At 35.2% G+C, this 19104-nt stretch overlaps 1 protein-coding gene across 2 annotated transcripts in view; it reads right to left on the reverse strand.

Annotated features, from left to right (window-relative positions):
- LOC100726646 (organic anion transporter 7) overlaps window positions 1-19104 on the reverse strand; it is an 81424-nt gene that overhangs the window by 2677 nt on the left and 59643 nt on the right. Inside the window, exons 6-10 of one of the 2 annotated variants that reach the window (XM_003467902.3) lie at window positions 13247-13362; window positions 9102-9316; window positions 7514-7622; window positions 6059-6262; window positions 4937-5118 (exon numbers count right to left, since the gene is read on the reverse strand). In XM_003467902.3, the coding sequence (XP_003467950.1) occupies window positions 5058-5118; window positions 6059-6262; window positions 7514-7622; window positions 9102-9316; window positions 13247-13362 (705 nt within the window). In that variant the 3' untranslated portion in view covers window positions 4937-5057. Of the gene's footprint in view, window positions 1-4936; window positions 5119-6058; window positions 6263-7513; window positions 7623-9101; window positions 9317-13246; window positions 13363-19104 lie in introns of those variants that run through there. The other variant, XM_063228284.1, reaches the window with a different exon arrangement.

Raw genomic sequence — 19104 nt, forward strand, 5'->3', positions numbered from 1 at the left:
TAAGAGGATATTTAGAGAAGTAATAGCTGAAAATTTCCCAAACATTAGATTGGAAACCATCATCAAGATCAGTGAAGCATATAGAATTCCAAATAGTAATAATCAAAATAAAACTATACCCAGACATATAATAATCACCACTCCAGAAATCCAACATAAGAATAGAATATTAAAAGCTGTCAGAAAGAAAAGACAGATCACTTATAAAGGAAAACGTATCAGAATCACAGCAGACTTCTCAGCACAAACAATAAAGTCAAGAAGAGAATGGAGTGAAGTATCTGAGATCCTAAAGGAAAATGATTTCCAACCTAGACTGATGTACCCTGAAAAACTGTCCTTCAAAACAGATGGAGAAATAAGATAGTTCCGTGACAAAGAACAGCTGAAGAACTTCATGATCAGGGCTAGGGATTTAGCTCAGCACAATAAGCACCTGCCTTGCAGTGTGCAGTCATGAGTTTGATCCCCGGTACCAATAAAAAGGAAAAAGACAAAACAAACAAACAAACAAAAAAAAGAACTTCATGATCACCAAGCCCACCCTGCAAAGAATATAGAAAGACAGTTTAGATACACTTAGGAAAAAACCACTAAGAAAAGCAGACAATTAAACAGAACAGAAAGATAAAGATGCATTAGCAGAAAGATAACATGTCAACAATAAACCAACATATAACAGTTATAACCATTAATGTAAATGGTCTCAATGCACCAATTAAAAGAAACAGACTGGAAGAATGGGTCAAGAAACAAAATCTAACCCTATGCTGTCTACAAGAAACCCATCTAACCCAAAAGGATACTCACGGACTGAAAGTCAAAAGATGGAAAACAATACTTCATGCACCAGGAACCCCCAAAAAGCAGGAGTACCTATTCTGTTTGCAGACAGTGTGAACTTTAAACCAATAATGATCAGGAGAGATAAAGAAGTTCATTACATACTGGTTAAGGGAAAACTTCGATAGCTATATTAAATATATATGCACCAAATTCCAGAGCACTCAGTTATATAATACAAGTATTAACAGAAATGAAAAACCAAATTATCAGTAACACAATTATAACAGGAGACCTTAACACACCATTGATGCATCTGAGATGAATACACACTTCTCAGATGAAGAAATGCAAATGGCAAATAAATACATGAAAAAATGTTCATCATTATTGGTCATTAGAGAAATGCAAATTAAAACCACACTGAGATTCCATCTCACTCCTGAAAGAATGGCCAGGATCAAGAAAACCAACAACAACAAATGCTTGAGAGGCTGTGGAGAAAAAGGAACTCTCCTGCACTGCTGGTGCAAGTATAGACTGGTGCAACCATTGTGGAGGTCTGTCTGGAGATTTTTCAAAATGCTAGGATTGGAAGTCCCATTTGTTCCAGCTATTCCACTTCTAGGCATATTCTTCTAGGCATGTGGTATGAAGAACTGAAAGCATCATACCACAGTGATTTATGTGCTCCCATGTTTATAGCATCACCATTTGTAATAGCCAGATCTTGGATACAACCTAAGTGTCCATCAACTGAGGAATGGATAGAAAAGTTGTGGTATTTTTATACAGTGGAGTTACTGCTCAGCTATAAAGAAGGATCACATTGAGATATTTATAAATAAATAATCGCAGCTAGAGACCATACTCATAAGTGAAATAAATCAAACTCACATGTATGAATACCGAATAGTTTCCTTAGTGTAAGAAATGGTATAAATACATAAAAGTATGTGGTAATCATGATTCCCCATTATATGGCTTTGAAGTTTTCCTTTTATAGTTTTCCCTCATTAATTGGAATAGTTTTATTCTGAGCTGTTTGATTTTATTGTCTGTGATGATATGAACAGCTATTTTGAAGAAAACAAGACATCATAATAACTAGTGCTGATTTAATATCATCTTGTTTTGAAGTCCCATCAAACTGTTGTTCTTTTGTCTCCATTAGTTTTATTATATTGTATCTTATTGGATTTTATTTTATGTGATAGTATAAACAAAAATTTTTGTAGGCAAAGAGATGATATAGAAACCATTGTTCGTTTTCCCACTTTTTTTTTGTCTTTTTCATTTTTATCGGTACCAGGGATCAAACTCACAACTGCCTGCTTGCAAGGAAGGCACTTAATGCCGCTGAGCTAAATCCCCAGCTCCTATTGTTCGTTTTCCATTAGATGGTTCTAAATACCCTGTAATACTTTCATCCAATTGAATGGTTTCACACTGTCTTGATATGTTTGATGCTACAGTATACAGAGTTGTACTCAAATATTTTGAGGAAAGAGACACTATGGTAACTACTATTAAGTTAAGTTATCTTATGGTGAAAAACTATATTGCTTAAATTGTTCTGTTCTGACCTGTATTGTTATGTCCTCTTTTATCTCAATCTCCCCTCTTTTTAAAAAATTTATTTATTATTTTTTTAATTAAGGGAAAAATTTAAAAAAATTAGAAGGATATATTATAGTAACTTTTTTGATTTCCTATTAACTTGATTTGAAGCCCTGTATTGCTCTCACCATCTTATTTTAACTGATTTTACTCTATTTTTTTTGTTTGATAGTATAAAGTTTGAGGGTATAGGCAACTACTTTGAAGGCAATAAGATTCACTGTGATGGCCATTCTGGTTTGACTACTATCTGTAATGTCTCCATTGTTTAGGTTTTATTCGTTTTGTTCTGTACTGTTTTGTTCAATTTTATTATACCTGATGATATAGGCAATTCTTTTTAAGGTAGCAAGAGGCATTATGGTAACCATTGTTGATTACCTTGTATTCTGTTTTTACATCATGTACTATGTACATCCTTTGTTTTGACTGACTCTGCTTTGTTTTGTCACATTTGGTTTTATTCTCTTAAAAAAAGTAATAAGAACTGTGGGAGTAATAAAACCAAAATGTAATTGTTATTATAAAAAAGAAAGGAAAAGAAAGTGCTCTAAAAGGTAAAACTGCAAGTGTGTTTAGGTGTGTAAGACAGATGACCGTATTACTAAGTTTTTGTTGGATCACTGAACGCAACTGTTTGCAGTCTCACTGTTTGAATGCTCACTTTTATGCTTTAATTTTATATCTTGGACAACTATTTCTAAGATGACAATATGTAATCTATTAACTAGTGATTTCTTACTGTTTATTTGTTGAAATTCTGTATTACTTGTACCCTTTTACTGTTTTTTTTTGTTTAAACAAAATTAAAAAAGAAACGCATACTAAGGTGGATGGGATTAGCTTAATGGCATAAGTGCCTTCCTGGTAAGAGCAAGGTTGCAAATTATATCTCCAGTATAAAAAAAAAGAAATTATTAAAACAACACTGAGATTCTGTCTCACTGCAGAAAGAATGATTGTCATCTAGAAATCAAATAATAATACTATCCAGGCAGTGTGGGGAAAAAGGAGCGTTTTTCATTGTTGGTAGAAATGTAAACTGTGGTACAGCCACTATGAAAATCAATATAGAGATTCCTTAAAAACTAAAAATGAAACATTTTGAAATCCTAAATTTGGCAACGAAGTTTTCTATTGAAACTTATGGTTTATTTGTTTAACTTTTTATTCATGTAGATTTTTTGTTTAGAATATGATCTTAATATTAGTAATTTATTTATTGGCATGTATTTATAGTACATACTGATTAGACTTTTCATGGGGAGTTGATGCACAAATACATTTGTTTTCCCTTCACTTCCCATTTTCCCTCTTTCTTTCTCCCTAAATCTTCTTCCTATTTGCAGTCTACTTCTGTTTCCTATGATTTTTAAATTATTTATTTTTAAGGTTTGTCATGTAAAAGACACCATGTGATATTTAACTTTTGATGTCTAATTTATTTCACTTAGCATTATGATGCATTCATTTTCCTACAAATGGCTCAAATTTATTCTCCTTTATGGCTCAGTATCACTCTCTTGTACATATATCTGTACTTCACATTTTCTTTATGTATCCATCTGTTCATGTGCATTTCCTCTTGTGATTTATTGACTATTGTGCAGTTAAACATTAATATTTATACATCTTATGTCTGTTAATATATATCTTTTGATGTGAAAGTGCCTCAGCTATTACTGGTCTGATCTGCATACCTGATAATCAAGTTCTGCATGTTCTTCCCCTGGCAGGGCCCAGCCCAAGTCCCATTCTTGGTTTTGTTTAAGTTGGTTGGTTAATTTTGCACATCTGTGTCTTGTAATCTGAACAGCTACTTTGAAGACAACAACTATTGTTAATATATTAACCATTGTTAATTACTTTTTTCTCTGTACTAGGGATAAAACTTAACTCCTTGCGCTTGCCAGGCAGGTGCTTGAGCTGCTGAGCTAACTTCTGTCCCTACCCATTGTTAATTTCTTATCCTGTTTTATATATATAACCATTGTTAATTAACCATTGTTAATTTCTTACCCTGTTTTGAAACTCTATCACAATTTTTATTTTTGTTTACTTTTCTCTTTTTAAAATACAATGAACCATCTTGCTTATAATTAAGTTCTATATAAATTAGGAAGCATTTGTTTAGTTCTTGGAAATTTATGACCTTTTTCAATGCAATTATTTCTCCAATGACTCTACTATGTATCTGGAAAAGAATCAATTCTGTCTTTTGTCTTATTTTTTGAGGTGAGTATTTGCCATGTTACCTAGGCTGGTCTCAAACTCCAAGATTCCAGTGATCCTTACACCTCAACCTCCCTGAGACTACAAGTGCACAGTCTCACACTTAGCTAATGTTGTAAGTATAATTGAGTTTTCTCATACAGAAATATGCTAGTTATCTACAATTGCATAAATACTGCTATATAGCTCCTTTAAGTATACCATTATATATTCAGAGTATACCATTATACCGTTATGTATTCAGATTATGATCATTTGTAGACATTTTATTCTTAGTTATTATATCACAATTACAAATAGATCCATTTTTCCATTTTCTCCTTTTATTTAAATTTTTTTCCCAAATTTTTCTTGTCTCTAGGAAAGGTTCAAGTTTTTTTCTTTATTTTGCTTTTTGATCAACATTCATTTCCTTGAATTTCTTAAAACCGTGTCACTTTGATTAAGTTATTTTCCAGTTTTGCTCTTCTTGAATCTTGTATCCTGGGACAAATACAAAGAAACCAACAAACAAATGTAAACAGAAAAAGTTATATCTCTCTGTCGATCTATCTATCTATCTATCTATCTATCTATCTATCTATCTATCTATATCTACCTATCTCATCCATGTTTGTATGTGTCTATATCTGTTTGTCTGTATCTATATATCTATGTATAATCTATGTATATCTTTATCATATCAATCTATATCTAATCTATATCATGTCTATGTATACATTGTATACATCTATCATCACCTGTCTATATCATCTACCTCTATTAACTCTCTTCTTCTCTGTCTCTGTCCTCTCTCTCTCTCATTTATCTTCATTCCCCAGTCTTCCTCACTTAAAAAGGTACTTTCTGTAGCCCTTTGTCTTGTTTTTGTTCAACAATTTCATTCTCAAACTGGGTGGTCAGAATCTTAAGCAACAAAGACCCTTTCCCTGAGATCAATGGTCACTTGTGGGAGGGGCCCTCATTCTACACATGATCTTCCCATATTACTCAGTGACCAGACCAGGGCAGAACTCAGGCCTTCCAGAACTGGCCACTGCCAGGAGCTTACCAGGACTCACCAGCTGGGGGGGTCAAAATCTGTAGGATGATAATATTTGGCATTTGTATCTCGGCAATGTTTGTGAAACTCCTCCAGGAGTGTGTGTGTCACACTAGGATAGGGAGACAAGCGACTTGATTTTCCCCTATTTACCATGAAATCTAGTGATGTGTGCTGGGCAGAGCTGGTTTGTGTGGTCTTCAGAGCCTAGGGGAACATTTGAAGTCACTGTTTAAACAGATGAGCTATACCTGAACCAAAGGCACTAACTACATAAGAATTTAGGTCTAAGCATGCCTGAGATGCACTGGTCCTAAACAGTGTATCGTCATGTGACTGTTGTCACAACTCCCCCAAGGAACAGTGAGAGGGTTCACTCACTTATTTTCTATGTCTTGGATAGAGTCTGGCAGAGGCTGATTCCTGGTTTCAGGAAGAAGGAGGGTGACAAAGCCGGCAAGGATGGAAAAAACACCATAGATGATCCAGGGCAAGGGTGGATAATATGTCACTAGGACCATCAACAGGGGAGCCAGTGATGCCCCAATACTACCAGCAATTCCGTTGAGTCCTAAAACTGTTGCCCTGGGAAAAGACAGAACAATACAAAAATAGTTATGAAACTGTACATGTAGAATTTATGACATTATTTTGTTTTAATTATGAGGAATACTACATAAACTTAATATTTAGACAACAATATGTGTTTACAGTACATAATGTTTACATTTATTCTGTGGAGTTGGTGCATTTATATAACACACCTTCATTCCTTTTTTCATCCCCTTTTCCTTTTCTCTCTGCTCCATTTCTTAAGAAATGGAATATTTGGGTCAAGTGGAATTTCAAGTCTTAGTTTTTAGAAGTATCTCCATATTGATTTCATGGTGGTTATGCTAGTTTACATTTCCACTAACAATGTAGATGGGTTCTTTTTACCCTGAAGCTTCCTCAGTACTTGTTATTATTAGATTTCTTGATGATAGCCATTCTTTCTGGGGTAAGATGGAATTTTAGTGTTGTTTTAATTTGCATTTCTTTAATGGCCAGGATGTCAAGCATTTCTTCAAGTATTTATTGACCATCTGTACTTCTGCTAAATATCTATTCATTTCACTTGTACTTTTTTGAGTTTTTAGTTTGGAGGAGGTCTAATTATTTTGAATTCTTTATTATTTTAACTATTAGTCTGAGGAAGGGTTGCAAAAATTTTCTTCCCTATTTTTGTAGGTTTAGACTTATGCTGGTTTACAAAGTACTTTTTGTTTTCTGAAACAGGTCTTGCTTTGTAGTTCAGGCTGGCCTTGAGCTAACTACGTAGCCCAGGCTGGCCTCAAACTCATACTAATTCTCTTGCCTCAGCCTCCTGAGTGCTGGGAAACATGTTGTACCACCACACCTGGCTTTTATGTTTGAGATATTAATATCTCATTTTCAGCAATTTCTCTCAATTTTATATCGTATTAACTCACCATTTTATGATTTTAAAATACTATTATTCATTGTTCCTATCTTTTGGGTGGCTGAAGTTTACATACATGAAATGTATATTGCTGATATATTAGCAGTCTTAAAAGTACATGTCAAAAAACTAGCATTTAGTAAGCTTTGGTTATAATTAGTGTTATCATCTCAATCACCTTATAGCTTTCATTCCCATATATTTTGTTTTTTGGTGCTGGGAATTGAACTCATGACCTTGCACTAGCCAGGCAGGCACTTGTGGCACTGAGATAAATCCCTGGCCCTTCATCCCCATCTTCCTTCCCTTCTTAAGAGTCAATGAACTGGAAAAAGTATTTTGACCTTCACAGGAGACCATGATGCTTTTTTTACCTGATTATGGTGGGGAGTAGTTCATTTGCATGGGTAAGAGCACTGGTAACAGAGGCGCCAGAAAATGCTGTTCCCAAAATTGTCAAAATGAAACGTGGAGTCTGCATTTCTGGAGAAAGGAAAACCAGGGAGAATCAGCAAATCTGAGCAGAAGGAGTCAGAACCCTCAAATCACAAATGGAAAGTATCCTTGTTGGAGATATGTACAAGTGTAAACATACACTTACTGGTGGAGAAACTGCACAAAGGTTGAACTTGTACTGTGGCCAATAGATAGAAATGTTACTTATCTACATATTTAGATTCATGATGAATAAAATGTTCTGAATAATTTAATTCAATTTCCTTGCTTCTCTGAGGTTTCCAAAGAAAGAGCAAGGATCATGAATTCAGAAGGAATTCAGTTTCCTCTTTTCTACTGTGTATGCTGTATCTTTCATGCCGAGTGAAGGACTATCATATGGACAGTTATAGAGAGATGTGAGACTCATATAGGTACTCCAGGAGTTCAGAGCCATGATCCACACACAGTAATGACATAGGGCCTGATTGCTGAAGAGAGTTGTCAGATGACAGGAGTTTCTTCTTAACAGCTAAGCTAGAAAATGTCTTGATCTAGAATAATATCTCTGGACTTAAGGACTTGTACTAGGAAAAAGTCAAACTTTGGAAACTGTGGAAGGAAAATTGAATGAGTTAGTCTTCTGCTACACAAAAAGCTAATGAGAACGCTAAACACTTCAGTGGTCTCTGTTGTATTGCAGCAAAGTTGCATCATTATTGATATTCACTGGAAGTGAAGGCAGCTAGTATGGGATTTTGTAAAACATGCTACTACTCAAGAAACACAGGGAGGCATGGGAACCACCTGGGTTCCTCTACTGATTTCATATTTTCATTCAGTTTGACAAAACTGATTCTAAGAGAGTCTTCTGTGTTCTATATTTTGTTGCTACTGTATAGCTATTTTCTGTTTTTATTTTTTTCCTTTTTCTTCTTTTTTTTAAAGCAGGAATTGACCTCAGGACCTTGCACTTGTCAATCAGACACTGTCACTGCACTATATCCTCAGCCTAGTTCTTTCCTACTTAAAGGCAAGAGATTTTTATTTTCTTGGGTTGAGATTACTCCCTAGAGCACAGTTTCATTTGTGGTGACCTAATAATCAGCTTCATGATAGCTACATAGAGTCCAAGGAACAAATTGTCACTGAAGATGGAGTAATTGGATAGAATTGGACAGGGTTGGGACAGTCATGATAAGTCATCATAGACACAATTATCAAGTTTTTATCTACATACTTTCTATGAAGTCTGATTAGTCAAGGAGCAGATGACCTCTGAGCCAAAGAAACTTGAGAACAAATGGCACCAGTTTACAGATTTACAGTGTGCAGAAGACTGAGCACACATCTGAGCCAAATGAGACTGACCTTCAGATCATTCCTCAGAAGCCTAATGGAAGACTCAACCCTAAACACCCAGGTTGGTTTCAGGGAATCTTGGGGACTAATTCCTCCACACAATTTTCAATTCTCTGAGGAACAGTCATAAGAGATTTCTTTTTCTACCCTGTGCTCTTTCCTTACCTTTCGTCACAAATATGAATGCCAGAAGTAAGATTCCCACTGTAGACATGAAAAAGAGTTGACTTATTCGACGACCAAAATGATTCAGTGTCCAAAAAGTAATATAAATTGCTATGATGTTGGCTATTCCAACGAGACACTGCAACAAGAAGATGTTATCCCCAAGCTGCTGGAGGTGGAGAATCAGGCCAAAAGTGGGCATCCATACTGCAAATCTTTAGTGAACAAAGAGGAAAGATATATCAGAGGGTTTTGAGCTTACGTCAGACAGATGACATCGTACTGATGGCAAGTGTTGGTGCTAAAATATAAAGCCATATTAGTCTTGTGGAATATTTTCTTGCAGATGATTATTTAATAATCATCATAAAATAGTTACATTAAGGAAAGGCCATAATTTTAGCTAAGTTTATTTTGGGTGTGTGTGGGGTGTTATGCACATTACAGATAGGTTATCTTAGAGGTTTGGAGTTTTTCCTACATTGTGATCTGACTAAAGGTTGTAGTTATATATATATATATATATATATATATATATATATATATATAAATAATCACTCAGCTATTTACATTTATGTTATGTATCATTTACATGTTATGTATCATTTACTTCTATTGAAGTAGAAACAAAGTGTATGCCATGATCAACATTATCAACATTAATCTGGTGAAGATTCTGGCTAGATGATGTGAGCAACTCACTGTATAATTGGTTCAATCAATTTTTTCAAAGCTGTTTGACTACCTCAAGCCTTAGCATTTGTGTTTGTCTTCCTCATCATTTGTTCCCAAACTGGTTTCCACCACAAATTATACCTTTTAAAATAACAGTTTCATGTCTCCACTATTTTTTTATTTAAGGAGAAAAAGAAAAAAACAGAAAAAGGGTACAAGTAATACAAAATTTAAAAAGTAAACAGTAAGAAATCACTAGTTAATAGATTACATATTCTCATCTTAGAAATAGTTGTTCAAGTTACAAAATTAAAGCATATAAAGTGGACTTTCAAACAGTGAGACTTCAAACAGTTCTTTTCAATGATCCAAAAAAACTCAGCAGTATGGTTATCCATCCTATACACTCAAACATACATGAAGTTATAACCTTTAGAGCACTTTTCTTTTCTTTTGTACAATGACAATTATACATTTTGGGTTTTATTACTCCCACAGTTATAATTACTTTTTTGAAGAGAGTAAAACCAAATGTGACATATCAGAACAGAGTCAGTCAAATCAAAAGAATGGACATAATAGATAATGTAAAAACAAATACAAGGTGATCAAAAATGGTTACCATACTGCCTCTTGCTATTTTAAGAAGAATTTCCAGTTATAATAAAATTGAACAAAACAGTAAAGAATAAAACCAAAGCATTGGAGACATTACAGGACTTTAAGAGAAGATAATAGTCAACCAGAATGGGCATAATGAATCTTATTGTCTTCACAGTTTTGCCTATACTTTCGAACTTGGTACTAGCAAGCAAAGCAGAATAGGGGAAAATCAGTCAAAACAAGATGGTGAGGGTAATACAGGATTTCAAATCAAGTTAATAGGAAATCAAAGTAGGTTACCATAATGTATCCTGCTATTTATTAATTTATTTTTTCCTTAATTAAAAAGATAGAAATAAAAAAGTAGATAATTAAAAAAAAGGAGATTGAGATAAAAGAGGGCATAACAACAGAACAGCACAGGTCAAAACATAACCATTTAAGCAAAATAGTGTTTCACCACAAGATATCCTGACATAAAAATAGTTACCATAGTGTCTCTTTCCTTGAAATCTTTGAGTATAATTTCGTATACTGTAGCACCAAACATATCAAGACACTATAAAACCATTCAAGAGAATGACATTATTACAGGGTTTTTAGAACCAATTAACAGAAAGTGAACAATGGTTTCTGTATAATCTCCTTGCCTATAAAAGTTTTTGCTTATATCATCATATATAATAAAATCCAATAAGATACAATCTTTTAAGACCATTGGAGACAGAAGAATACAAGTTTGATGGGACTTCAAAACAAGATGATACTAAATCAGCACTAGCTATTATGATGTCTTGTTTTCTCCAAAATAGCTGTTCCTACCACCCAACCTTCTCTGCCTCATTTCTTTTCTTTTCTTTTTTTTTTGGTCTTTTTCCTTTTTATCGGTACCAGAGATCGAACTCACGACTGCCTGCTTGCAAGGCAGGCACTTATGCCACTGAACTAAATCCCCAGCCCCTTCTCTGCCTCATTTCTGTTGAGCTCTTTTTCTGTCATTTATTGTCAGTTTGTCTTCTTCATTTCACTTTCTGCTCCATTCATTGTGGCCTCTCTGTCACTATTTCTGGAATGTTGGTATTTTCCTTTTTTAGAATATCCTGCAGTATTCTCTGTAGAGTTGAACTGGTGGTTGCAAATTCCCCTAGTTCCTCTTTATCCTGGAAGAACCTTGTTTTTCCGTCAATTTCTAGGGACAGTGCAGGATATATCAATCTTCGCTGGAGGTTATTATCTTTCAAAGCTTGAATTATTTTCCCCCACATTCTTCGCGATTTGATGGTTTGTGCCGAGAAGTCTGCTGTAATTCTGATGGGTGTTCCCTTGTAAGTGATCTGTTTCTTGTCTCTGATGGCTTTTAATATTCTGTTCTTATATTGGATTTCTGGAATTTTGATTATTATATGCCTGGGTGTAGCTCTGTTTGGGTTGTAGGTGGCTGGAGTCCTGTATGCCTCATACATCTGAGTATCTTTACCAGTTGCTAAATTAGGGAAATTCTCTTGGATTATTTCTGTGAATAGCTTTTGTAGTCCATTTGTTAGTGTCCCTACTTCTTTTTTTTTATGTTCTTAATTCTTAAGTTATAGATCCTCTTATCATCTTCTAGCCTTTGTATTGTTGCTGTTTGTTTTTTTGTTATTTTTAAGAAGTTTTTCATTTCATGCTCCCACATTACAAATCTGCCCTCTAGTTCAGATAATCTATCCTTAGTTTCTTTCAAGCTGTTATTCCAGTTTTCGATAGAGTTTTTAGTTTCTTGGTAATCTCTTTGAACCTGCTTCACGTATTCTATGTTTTCTCTATTTTCTCCATCAAACAATTCTCCCTTTTTTTTCTGTTCTTCCATTCCACCATCTGTTTTTTCTTGGGCGGTGCTTAGCATTTTTCTAACTATTCTACTTATATCTTGCTTCAAGTCATTAATAACTTCATTCCTGAAATCGTCTATGAGGCTCTGGAGATAGCGCTTTATGTCTAATTGTGCCATGTCTGATATTGCATGTTTCTCAGGATTGGGGACTGAGGACCCTTTCTTGTTGCTCCCTCTTCCCATATTTTTTGTTCCTTTTATACAAGCATATTTAGGAGGCCCAGTTTCTTTCTTTGTCGGTTACAGTTTGTTTGAATTGTGCTGGCTAGGTGTTCCTACCCACTGCAGTGTACTAGGGAGACACAGACCTGGGCAGCCTATGTTGAGCCTGCCCATCCAGGTCAACCTACCGAAGGCTTCACTGCTAGGGTGCACCTCCAGGCGCTGGGACCTGGTTTGGGCTAGCTTTCTGGGTATCAGTTAGTGGTGACACCCAAGCCAGGCACTCCCCACCAATCCTGCTTGAGAGGGGAATATGTGGCTGAAGTCACTGCAGCATCCTGTTCCGGCTAGTCTGCCCGGTCCCAGTATGTCCTTTTCTGAAGCCTCCTACTCTATGGAAGGGTGCCCGATCTGCTCACTCACTGCAAGTCGATGCAGGGCTCCAGGCCAGTCCCATTCTCAACTCCATTCACCGCTTCCCACTCTCAGAGCTTTCACACCTCTCTCCTTGCCATGCCAATTGGGATGCAGCAGCGGCTGCAGGAAATTCAAATTGTGGCTTCCAGTGGCGCGGGGTCCAGCTTCCATGCTGAGACCTTATCAGTTCCTGTTATATCACTGGGATTGAGTTTCCAGTTGGTTTCTCTTAGTATGGTTCATTCCTGGGTCAGCAAAGTATATCTCCTTTTGCTTAGGACTTCTCATCCAGCACCATTCCTGGATTTTAAGTGCGGTTTCTCAGAGAGCCTCCGAAGCTGCTGCTATCTATCCACCATGTTCTCCTGGAAGTCCCTTGTCTCCACTATTTTAATAGGCAGTGTGTGAAACTTACCTCACAAAGGACATGAGCCACATGCGTTTACACAGGCTAGGTGACTGGAACATATCACACAGAGAAAGTTTTTTCTGTGCTTCCTCCAGCTCCTCTTTCATGGCAGATCTCAAAACCTGCAACAGTGACAGCAATATCAAACTGTTCAATTGTCACAACATGAAGAGCATTGTGAGGGTCACCAAGCACCCTCAAAGGGCAAGATCACTGACTGGCCTTTCTGTCCAATGGAAAATATAAACATGAAAGAAGAAATGACAGGTGTCAAGAGAGTGGAAAAGAGGAATTTTGTAGTTAAGGGAATGTCAAGGAAGTTCTGCAGTGAGGATATATCAAATATATGACAGAGTACTTACAGAGTGTGCAAGCTGGAGTCAGATAAGGAAGGAAATGGAATGATGTATTACTTAGACCATAACCAATTGAACATGGAAGACTAGGAAATTAAAGTTGATTTTCCACTTGTTGCCAATAGAAGAAAGACTGTCTATCTTAAGCTAGAGAATACTTTTCTGAGTCTTTATTTCAGTTTTTGGGTCATATTATTTTAGAAAGTCTTGGCATGTAGGCTCTTCATGGATGAGATGCTTAGAATTAAATTTAAGAGGAAATCAGTAGAGATCTTGATTTATTATGGTATATACCTAGACTTGATTTTTAATCTGGAGCTATCAAATGGTTTTGCTCCTTTCTAGGTAGATGCCTTGAGGAAGGTGACTGAATACATCTATGCCTTAATTTCCTTGTCACTCAAGTGAAGAAGAAAAGTAAGGAATAGAAGGAGGATCAGGAAAGGAACAGGAGAACAAAATAGTAATAACTTTCTCACAAAGATTTCCTAAGTCATTCAAGGGGTCACAAATGTACATATCAAATTGCAGTGACACTTTGGTTCATGGCTTGATTTTTTTCAAGATTCTGGTCACAAACTGAGTTGGACCAAATGAAATTTAATGGTTAGGTTCAATGTTGGCCTTATGGGGAAACTTGATTTATTTGTTGTCCAGTTTGGTTTGTGACCAGAATCATGTGAGAACTGAGTTTGTGAACTGAGGTATCATTGTAATAGGAGCAGAACTCAGGCACTTATTAATTTGTTATTCAAAAATATTAGCTCCTTTTTCATCCCACTTCTACAAAGTCCATTGAGAAAATTTCATGATGAAGAGAATTAAGAGATAAGATATACCTACCTCCATGACTAACAACTCTTTTTTAAAAATTCTTCTTTAAAGAGAATAAAACCAAACAAAATAAAACAGATAAAGCCAATCAAAACAAAACAAAGCAAAGCAAAGCAAAACAAAACAAAACAGTGAATGTGGTACAAGATTTCAAAACAGAATAATAGGGTATGAACAGCTATTTTGAAGAAAACAAGACATGATAATAGCCAGTGCTAATTTAATATCATCTTGTTTTGAAGTTTTACCATACTTTTATACTTCTGCTTCCATTAGTTCTATCATGTAGTATCTTAATGGATTTTATTATGGTGGTAATATAAACAATTTTTTTATGGACAGTGAGATAATAATCATAGTCTGTTTTCTGTTATTTGGTTCTGAATGACCTGTAATACTTTCATCCTCTTGAATGGTTTTATATTATTTTGTTTTGTTTGATACTATTGTGTATGAGGGTATGCTCAACTGCTTCAAGGAAAGAGACATTATGGTAGCTACTGTCATATTGGGTTGTCTTGTGTTGAAATACTGTGTTGCTTAATTTTGTTCTGTTCTGATCTGCTTTGTTATGTCCTCTTCTACCTTGATCTCTTTAAAATAAAAAAACAGGATAATAGGAAATGAACAGTGGTTACCTTAATGCCTCTTGTTATCTTCAAAATTATTGCTCTTGTCATCAGACATAATAAAATAAAACAAAACAGAACAGAATAAAACCAATCAAAACAGAACATTGAAGAAAACAAAATAACAAAATGGAACAAAAAAACAGTGAGAACAATACTGGATTTCAAAAATAAGACAGAAGGAATTCCCCCAGAGTGGCTATATATATTGCATATTGTTATCCTTTAAATAGATGCTCAGATTACCAGCTTTAGGCCTGCAAAGTCAATCAAATGATACAAGAATTAAGTTGTTTTTGTACTTAAGTTGCTATCAACTCAGTCTGTGACCCTCCAAATCAGTCAGTTGCTTCTGCTGGTGGTGGTGGGACACTCTTCTTGTATCCCAGCCCACACACTGGCTGGCTCATGGGATGGGTGAATTGGCTTCTTGTTTCTCTTCTTGGCCCCACATGACTGCTTCTGGCTTACAAGAAGGGTAAATTGGCTTCTTCCTGGCCCTGCATGGCTGCTGCTGGCTCATGGGAAGGGCAAATTGGCCTGACTAACAATACTTATACCTAGAATGTCTTTGCAATTCTCAGCTTATGTTATTTGGTAGAGAGGAGTCCTGATGAAACTCTCTGCTTCAGACACTATGAATCCATGAGTGTTGGCCACAGTTACTGAAGTACTGTGAGAATGGCTCCAAGAAGACCATATACTAGGCCACATGAGAACTGCTGTGCCTGTGAGACTGGCTTTCAAACTCATCCAGTATTAGAATAAAATAACAGAGTATGCTGAAGTTATTTTGTATTGGCCTCTTATATTTGGTGAGAAAATTGCAATATGAATGGAATTTCTAGAAATATTTATGCAGTGGTTGCCAGATCATTTACTACAGAATCCTATCTGTTCTGTCTAGGGTGAGGAAGAACATACTCAAGTGAGAGTCTGTTAGTTCTTCACTGTGATTGTTTATGCTTAGGTGTCTCCCACAAACTTCATGTGTTCATATACAGGGCTTTTGGGAGAGAACTGAGCCACAGGCCTACTATATTTGACTTACCGTTACAAAGATAGAGATTGGTTGGGGGAGGCAAGCTATGGGAGTTGTACCCCTTCTGGGCTTCTACTTTTTCTCTTTGATTTATGACTTCTGTGAGAATAGCAGCTTTATTCTACCTGAACTCTTACACAGTGTAGTTTCTATGTTTGAGCCTGATAAGCACGGATCGAAACTTCTGAAACATGAACCAAAGTAAATTTGTTGGTGTTGGATATTTAAATCCTAACAATGAGAAAGTGTTTAAGACATTGACATTTTATTTATTAGTACATGTTTGCAATATATGATACTTACATTTATTTTAAGGAGTAGGTACAAGGACTCAACATGTATTAATTCTTATTTTCTTTTTCCTTCTCACTTTCCTCCCCTTCCATCTCTAGATCCCTGATCACATTTTCATTTTTACTATTTTTTTTTACTTCTGTTAGTACAGATTTTCAGTATTTAATGGTTACCTTCACTGTAGTGGGTTGGTATGTATATATAACAGGTTTCAAGTCCTTTTTACCCTCTTCTACCCCCTTTATTTTTCCAGCATCAGATTAATTTATTTATAAGACTACATATAAAGTTATTTATCACATATTACTGTTATTATTTTTAGCTTATGTGTGTGACATATAATTGTTACATTCATTGTGGGCAGTTGGCACAGGTACATGACATTTTTGTCTTTTGGTAAGTTAAGTGTTTATTTTTAATATTTAGGTCACCGATACATTTTGATTTTAGTTTAGTACATGGTAAGAGACATGGGTCCAGCTTCAATCTTCTGCATATGAATATCCAGTTTCCTAGCACCATTTTCTAAGGAGGCTATCTTCCCCCCAACAAGATTTTAGTCTCTTTCTCAAATATCAAATAGCTCAATGTGTCTCAGGATGTTACTCCATCCTCTTTTCTGTTCTACTGAGCTGCAGCTTTGTAGTAGAGCTTGAAGTCAGGTGTTGTGATGCCTCTTGCTTCTCTGTCGTTGCTCAGAATTAGTTTTGTTACTCTGGGTCTCTTCTGGTTATGTATGAGTTTTAGGATTGTTTTTTCTAGTTCTGTGAGGGATGCTGTAGGTATTTTGATTGAGACTGCATTGTCTGTATTATCAGTTTTAGAAACATGGCCATATTTTGACAGTATTCCTTCTGCCTATATAGGAACATGGAACGTTTCACAATTTTCTGATAGACTCTTGTGTCTCTGTAGTTAGAGCGCTGTAGTTTTTTTGGTAGAAGTTTTTTTCACTTTCCTAGACAGATTATTTCCTAGGTATTTAATTTTTCTTTCTGCTATTGTGAATGATGGTTTTTCAGTGAGTGCATTGCTGGTGTACAGGAATGTTATCCATTTTGGTGTGTTTATTTTGGATTGTGCTACATTGCTAAATTTGGCTGTTAATGCTACAAGTCTTTTGCTGAATTTTTTGGGTCTTCTGTGTAGAATACAACATCATCTTCAAATAATAAGTGGGCTTCTTTCTTTCCTATTACTTTTATGCTTTCTCTTACCTATTTCTCTGGCTTTGTTTTGAGTATGATTTTGAACAGAAATGGTGATAGTGGATATCCTTGTCTTGTTCCAGCTTTTACAGTGAAACCTTTTGGTTTTCCCTTTTAATATGATATTTGCCATTAGTTTGTCATGAATGTCTTTTATCAGGTTCAGATAAGCTCCTTCTATACTCATTTTCTTAGGAGTATTTTTTTTATCATGAAAAGGTGTTGGATTTGTTAAAAGCTTTTTATGCATCTACTGATATGATTGTGTTTTTTGTCCATGCTTCTCTTTATATGGTATATTACATTTACTGATTTATGTGTGTTGAACCATCCTTGAAACCTGCTGGATCTTTGATGATTTGCTGTATTCTATTGCCAAAGGTGTATTGAGAATTTGTTTTACATCCTCATCCCTTTTTATTTTATTTTGATATAGGATCTTGCTAATATTTCCAGGCAGGGCTCAAACTTGTAATCTTCTTGCTTTACCTTTTCTGAATATCTGGGATCACAGGTGCATCATAGTCAGCAGTTGTATTACGATTTTTTTATTTTAAAGGGAATAAAATAGAACAGCAAAATGCAACAAAACAAAAACAATGAGCACTTGATATTGGATTTTAAACATAAGACAGTAGGAAATCTACCATAGTTACTATACTGTGTATTGTAATCCTCTAAATAGATGTTCAGACTCTTGGCTTTAGGCTTGCAAAGTCAATCAAATACTGTGTTAAGAATTTTTGTGTCTATGTTCTTTAAGGAGATTGAGCTGTAGTTTTGTTTTTTAGGTTTGTCTTTGTCTGGTTTTGAGATCAGAGTGATGCTTGGGTTTTAGAAATGAGTTTGGAAGTGCTCCTTTCCTTTCAGTTTCATTGAAAAGTTTCAGAAGTATTTTGTTATAATGTCCTTAAAGGTTTTGTAGAATTCAACTGTGAATTCCTCAGGTTCCAGGAATTTTTTAGTTTGCAGTTTTTAAAAAAAATTTCTGCCTCAATTTTATAGCTTATTGTTGTTTATAATTTGTGTGTCTTGTTGGTTTAGCTTTGGTAATTTGTATAAATCTAAGATGTTATCCATTTCTTCAAGATTTTCCAATTTTTTAAAATATAATTTTTCATAGTAATTACTATTTCTGAATTTCAACTGTTGTGATTTTGCCTTTTTCATTTCTAATTACATTGATGTGAGTCTTTCCTCTCTTTCTTGTTGCAAGTTTGGCTAAGGGTCAAATTTTGTTTATTCTTTCCAAGAATCAGCTCTTTGATTTGTTGATTTGTTGTATTTTTTATAAATCTCAAAGTTAATAATTTCTGCTCTGATCTTTAAGAGTTTCTCCTTAAATTCATTTTGGGTTTGAATTGTCATTGTTTTTCAAATATTTTGAGTGTCATCTTGAGGTTATGTATTTGAGCTTTATGTGTTTTCTTAACTGAGCATTGACTGCAACAAATTTCCCTTTTAGGAGTGCTTCATTGTGTCTTATAGGCCCTGGTATATT

This window comes from Cavia porcellus, unplaced genomic scaffold (assembly GCF_034190915.1).
Source record: "Cavia porcellus strain 051 isolate PalLab524CR breed Dunkin Hartley unplaced genomic scaffold, mCavPor4.1 scaffold_17, whole genome shotgun sequence".
Taxonomy (NCBI): Eukaryota; Metazoa; Chordata; class Mammalia; order Rodentia; family Caviidae; genus Cavia; species Cavia porcellus.